The 6,732-nt window shown below is 31.4% G+C and overlaps 1 protein-coding gene across 1 annotated transcript; it reads right to left on the reverse strand.

The window, feature by feature from the left end:
• Window positions 1-68: 68 nt before the first annotated feature.
• Window positions 69-4,256, reverse strand: LOC129809944 (putative hydroxypyruvate isomerase). The gene is made up of 4 exons (XM_055860108.1): window positions 3,799-4,256; window positions 3,604-3,733; window positions 3,355-3,527; window positions 69-452 (listed from the first exon to the last, which is right to left on the reverse strand). Exons 1-4 carry the CDS (start codon window positions 3,986-3,988, stop codon window positions 145-147), a joined length of 801 nt encoding a protein of 266 aa, XP_055716083.1. The 5' UTR covers window positions 3,989-4,256; the 3' UTR covers window positions 69-144.
• Between the last annotated feature and the right edge of the window lie 2,476 nt (window positions 4,257-6,732).

Consider the following 6,732-nt stretch of genomic DNA (forward strand, 5'->3'; position numbering starts at 1 on the left):
AAACACCACAAACTGATGACTTTCCTCGGCAATTCGCGGTATTTAAAGAAAAGGAAAACCACTGAATATTGAAGTTTGTTTGTTCATTTATTATTCAAAAGAACCATCAGTGAGATGAATAATATAGGACGCAGCCTCATAGCCTCAGAGAGAGAAGCCCAATTCCTTAATCCATCCAAGTCCGTCTTCAGTGAAAGTCTTCGGATGGTATTCACAACCAACCCAATCACTATATCCCTCCTCTGCCAGCATCTTCAGAACATAGCCATAGTTAATCTCCCCGAAAGTATTCGGTTCATTCCGGTGAGGCACTTGAGCAATCTGAACGTGTCCAATAAGGGGCAGAAAATCCCTAACAGAGTGAGTAATGTTGCCTCGGATATGTTGCAAATGAAACATGTCCAGCATTAGGCGAAGATTGGGGCTATTCACCTCATTAATCACATCCAGAGCTACTCATGGAAGTTCAATTAATTCAAATAGGTCACAATAGGTTCAAGAGGCATTTCACTGAGATAAAAATTAGTGTATTCGTTTATAACAATTTATTTGCGATAATTGCAATGATTGCAATACTTCTTTAAAAATATTTTCCATCCTCACTGTATTTCACTGAGACTATCGGTTATTGTAATTTCGGACAAATCAATTTTATCTTCAAACTTCAAACAGCTCTCTTAAAAATTGCCAAAAGAAATTCACCTAAATAATCTGCAATGTAGATACTCCAGAAATGCATAAAAGTTAATACAAAATAATCAAAATTTAAACTTATAAATTGGTTTGTCCGAAATTACAAACTTTACCTCACTGACCTGTAGTAGCTTCGAAATAAATATAGAATTTAATCTATATCTGAAAATTCAATTACCAGTTCTTTCCCAATCATAAACACGTTAATAATTCGATCCAAATATCAATACTATTTAAAATAATTTCAGCTTGATAAAGATTGGTTTATAAATGTGAAAATTATTAAATTATAAATTTTAGTAAGAGTATATATGTACCTATATAACTTAAAGTGTAGTATTTAGCACACAAATTGAAAGTTTCTTGAGCAATAGGAGTATACAGCAATATTTCGGACAGTTTAAAATATCGCCCACTTTGAGGGAAATATCGGACAATACAACTAAATTTATTAAAATTATAAGACTAACTTTAATTTGTTTAATGAGTAATTTTTCTTTTCTAAATATTTATTCCTTTAATATTATTTTAGTACAAAATAAAAGGATTTTAACGAAAATGTTAAAGAATTTTGCGTTTTTTTGCTGATTTAAAGCACAAATAATTGCCCCTAGATGTTTTGAATTAATAAATTGTCAAATGTTCTTGAGAAATATAAAAAAAAATCAAAATTTTGAGAAACAAAGCAAGTGGACGATATTACAAACATAAACTCTCTAGTGAATTGCTAATAAAACAACTCTTTTTTTTTACAAGAAAAACAAAAGACAAATTTTGCTGATTTAAAGCACAAATAATTGCCCCTAGATGTTTTGAATAAATAAATTGTCAAATGTTCTTGAGAAATATTTAAAAAAAATTCAAAATTTTGAAAGCAAAGCAAGTGGACGATATTACAAACATAAGCTCTCTAGTGAATTGCTGATAAAACAACTCTTTTTTTTACAAGAAAAACAGAAGACAAATTAAAACAATTTGTGTCTTAATTTGTTATTGATTAGTTTTGTAGATCAAAAGTGAATTTTTCATGCAAATTACGTGTTTCTTGTAAAAAATAAATAGACGTTTTATCAGAAATTCAGCAAGAAGATTATGTTTCTAATGTTGTCCACTTGTTTTGTTTTCTCAGAATTCTGCAAATTTTTAAGCTTTTCAATAACTAGGGGAATATCAATGCCTAAAAAACAGGAAAAGAATCGACTCAAATAACGAAATGATATGAAAAACGCCTTAAAAACAAGCCAAAGACGAAAAAACTTTCTGTACGGTGTTTCTCACAAGGTGGACGATATTACAATTTCTGATTTTTTATCCCCCGTACCCTTGATATAGATCTGAAACCTATCGGCTTTTTGTGACCAAGATCTCATTACAAACAAAACACTTAACAGTTAAACACATTATCCTTAATAAAAATCTATGAGTATCAGTTATATTCTAACGTCGTTACTATTTAGGAACGCCACAATCTTTTTCAATGGTCCCGGCACAATTTCGCATAAAATGTTTTCAATATACACTTTTATACATAAACAATGTTTTTATGTTTTTTTTCTTCTTATTTTTGAATGTATTAGGAATTGTTTTAGAAACCTGTCTTGAAATTTGTCCGAAATATTGTCCCATTTCGCTAAGTATTACCACTAGGAAAATAAAGAGTAACTGTAACGGTCCTAATGGTTAGAAATGTTTATTTGGAGTCTTCGAAGGACCCTTACTAAGTCGACTCATAGATTATTAACCTAGCCTTAATTTTCTCTTCCAAAACCATCTTTTTCGATTTATCAAAAACGTGTCTGGTAATTTCTTTTATTTTTAAAAATATTTTAGAGGTTGCCCTGGTGGATATTTCGTTCATAAGCGAAAGTACCCTTGAATTATTCCTAATAAAGATTTACAATGTCGAAGGTTAAAAGGGCTCTAGATAGCGTTTTACTCAAGCGATAGGGGTTAGTATGGATAAATTCGAAAGGTCTTGGAATTCCAGAAAAGCGGAATTCTTCCAGTCTTTTTCGCATTATCTCGTTAGTCGAAGCAATACTTTTTTTCATTGTATAACCATCAAAATATGTTAAAACTAAATATTCATGGAAATTTGAGGAACAAAAAACGTGGCCGAAATTGCAAGCTGGCCGAAATTTGGTACAGCCCTCCTACTTCTCGGTAGACAAGATAATTCTGAGTAGATTTATCCGAAATCAAAAAAATACCAAACATTTTCTGTTAGCAAATGAAGTCAAACCAGTCCTTAAACGAAGAACTTTTATGTCTTAGATCTTGACTTAAATAATAAAATATTTTTTCTACCACTAAGAAAAAAAAACTGTAGAGTTGGAACAACTCTATCGCCGAGTCGAATTAGTTTGAAGAATGTCGATGTAATTGCTACTCTGTTTCGTTGTAAATTTTCGTAAAATAAAGTTGAAACAACTCTTCGTGCGAGTTAAATTAATTCGTCGGATATCGATATAATTATTACTCTTTTTAGATGCAAAATTTCATCTCGGCTGAAGTATATGCTTAAGTGTTTTCATTTTAAGAATATACTTCAGTCGAGAAGATTTTCATGTGACAAAGTTCATATAGAACATCAATTAGAAATATTCGTGTTTTGATAAAATCAGTGAAATGCTTCTTTTTGTCAGTTTTTAGTCTAATTACCTCTTTCATAAGAATTAAGGTAATATCCAGGAACAGCGTAACGATTTATTGGTTCAATGAGACCAACAATATTCTCCTTTTCTAGGATTTTCACGGCATATTTGAGGTTTTCAACATAAGCTTCGTGATTATCCTCCGTGGGTTCAGAAACTTTTCCCGCCATAATATGGATCCTAAGGAAAAAATTGCCTTTGATCAGTTCAATTCTTTTAAAAATAAAGTCTGTTAAATGCAACTGAATTGCATTACTTCCTGCAATTGAGTGCTTTTGCATATTCCACCGTGGTTTCCAGATCGCTACGAAAAGTTTCACGGAAGTCTGGACCTTTGGAGTCTCCATGGAGAGCAGCTACACCGAATTCTCCCCCAGAAACCGTCCCTAAAAACCGTAAAATTGCAGTTGAATTTAAAAAAAAAGTGTTCTCAAGGTTGAGGCATGCGCACCTGTTCGAATGTTGATTAGCACCTGAGTGAGTGATTGTTTGGCTGTCAAGAGATCTTCAATACTGAAGCCCTTGGGAAAGGCACTCTCAACACCCTGAAATCCTGCCAGGCGTGCTAAATTGTACCTCTCCAGCAAACTCCCACTCTCCGTGAACATAAACGAAAGGTTGGCACAGAATTTCAGGGCCATTTTCACAACGAATAATTCGCTCCAAAAAATAAACTTTCACGAGATAATTCTGATGAGGGAATCCCAACACTCGCGTCTGATTACTGAGAATAACTGAGAGACTTCTTATCAGAAGTACTCTTGCTCTGTTTGCTCCCGTCGAAGCTTCTTATCAGACCGCCTAATCACTTAACGAATTGGAAATGATGACTGAATTGGTATTTATTCTAATTCAACCTGAAGGCCTTAAAATTACCAATCTCTCTTTCGAGCGATGCTGGGATGGAAACTGGTGGGTAACTTGGCTTAAAGCCAGTTGTACAGAGAACTCAATCAACCCAATAAACACTTCAAAGTCCAAGATTCATTCATAAAATAGTCGGAACATTTGAAAGGTTACACAGAATATATAGGGTATTTCAATTGTACAAGACAAGTTTTTCAAAAATTAATTTTACTGAGAGGTTATAAATAATATTCAAGCAGCCATTGTCCTAATAAGAATATTTAATTTTTATCAGTTTAACTAACCGTTTTGGTAAAGAATTTAAAATAGATCAGAATGATTTTTTAAATAAATATTCCTTGATCTTAAGACATTATTCGTGGTAGGGGAGACCGGGGCAGAATTAGTCGGCAATTGAAATTTTTCTTTGCCTATTATTAATTTACGGAAAACTTGTATCAATCAGTCTGATAAACATTTCAATGCATAGGGAGGAAAGTATTTACTCTTATGGCCTCTACACACTAGAGAAATTTATGTCCATATTGAAGAGTTTCTCCTACACAAGAGTAGAGTATTTGCATCAATATGGACATAAGATTCTTTAATGTGTAGAGGCCACTAATAGATAGATAATTAATTCAATATGCTTTCTAAAGGCCACTACATATTGGGAGCAATTTTCTTCAAAAATTGTATTTTTGACAGAATTTTGAGTTTTTTTTTCAAAGGTGTTTCACCTCCTTATACTAAGTTTCTATTATCTCTTTGTTTTTTTTTTTTTGGTCATTTCGGTAACTAAATGTTTTTCCTCATGACGGCGACGTATTCATTTTTCATATTTTTCTTATTCTTTTGAAAAAAAAATGGGGTAAAACTTTTATGTTACTAAAGAAGTGTCTAAGCCCTATGTTCACAACAATTATCAATTTCGCAACGATTCTCCTTTGAGTTAAGCAATTGATTTTATAAATTGTATCAAAATGAAACGTTTAAAGATTCCTTATTTTAATCAATTTCTATTTCATGATTATAATAAGATACTTATTATTATACAGATCCTAAGATGGTTCTGACATTTTTACCCTAAGTTCTAAAGGTATGAGAGGGTAGTTTCACGTAGACTAATAATTATTTATTTTAATTAAAAACAACTTCAAATGTTCTATAAAAAAGGTTTCGCTGATCGTTTTAATGGATTAAGTTCAAAAATTTCAAAAATATATTTTCTAAAAGTGCTATAAAATTTAAAAAATAAATAAAAATTGTCTTTTAGTGTTTATGAATGATTTTAAATTGATTCATGAATTCATGATTATAAAATATTATTAAAAAGACTTTTATACTACAAAAAAGAAGTTATGGAACGTTATAGTGATCTTTCAGTATTCAGAAATAGTTTAGCAGTGCCTAAACCCTTGTATTTATAAATAAAATTATTAAAATTGAGCAATTAATAACGAATTATGACATCTTAAGTTTTCATATTTATAAAAAAATTGCTATTCTGTTATACAATCCTTGCTCGATTATATTTTTGTGTGTTTAAAGCCTTAAAAAGTTATAAAATACTTATTTAAATCCATTCTAATATCTCAAGTTGTGAATGAATGCAAATTTTTATTCCTTATAAACTGATCCATTCAGGAAAAAAAAGCTACAAAAGGAGTTAATTCATTGGTTGTAAGTATGTTGTACTGTTATAAAAATACATCAAATTTTGGGTCGAAGGACCAAATACTTACCAGAGATAGGTAAATCTAGCCGTGTGTTTGTTTTATTCCTCTGCAAATTTTATGGCAGTGTAAAGTGAAGGATAAGTATTCTTAATAATTAGAATTCCAATTCTACAATTAAACGGAAGAAAGCCTTGAAAATTTAAAATGTTTCAATCAAGAAAAATACCCTAAAACTATTTTCTTCTCCACATCGCTTTTTAAGAACCGCTAAGTAGAACCACTCGTAAAGATTCCTTACAATGGTGTGATAAAAGTCTAGAAGACTTCTCCAAGAAATTCTTACTACTGTTTTTTAAAGGTCGTATAGGTCGTACAGTTCTTATAGAGTGTATTAAGAGGTATTTCTACTATTCTTCCTTTTTATAAAATTTTGAAAATCTTCCTTCTGGTTGTCAATGAATCAGAAAATGCTATAAAAAGTGTCCAATCATTTATTCGTTCGGATATGGGGAGGTGGGGCTACTTTGAGCTGTGGGGCTACATTGTTATACGATTTTTTCGCAGATTTTTAATGGAAACTGGGTTTTGACATGATGTAATTTGGTTACACAAAATAATTTTGGATCCAAATAAAATATTTGTAAGGACTAGCTTCATTTAGAAATACGCGGAAAAGTTGTATAACAATCTATCCCCACAGCTCAAAGTAGCCTCACCTTCCCCTATAGAGGCCAAACGGTTAGAGATATCACCAGAAAATGTTCAATGAACCCCATGAATGCATAATCTTTTTACATTATTTTTTACACTCTGATAATCCCGTAAATTATTATTTTTATCCAGATGAGAAATCGCGATTA

Source organism: Phlebotomus papatasi, chromosome 1 (assembly GCF_024763615.1).
Source record: "Phlebotomus papatasi isolate M1 chromosome 1, Ppap_2.1, whole genome shotgun sequence".
Lineage (NCBI taxonomy): Eukaryota > Metazoa > Arthropoda > Insecta > Diptera > Psychodidae > Phlebotomus > Phlebotomus papatasi.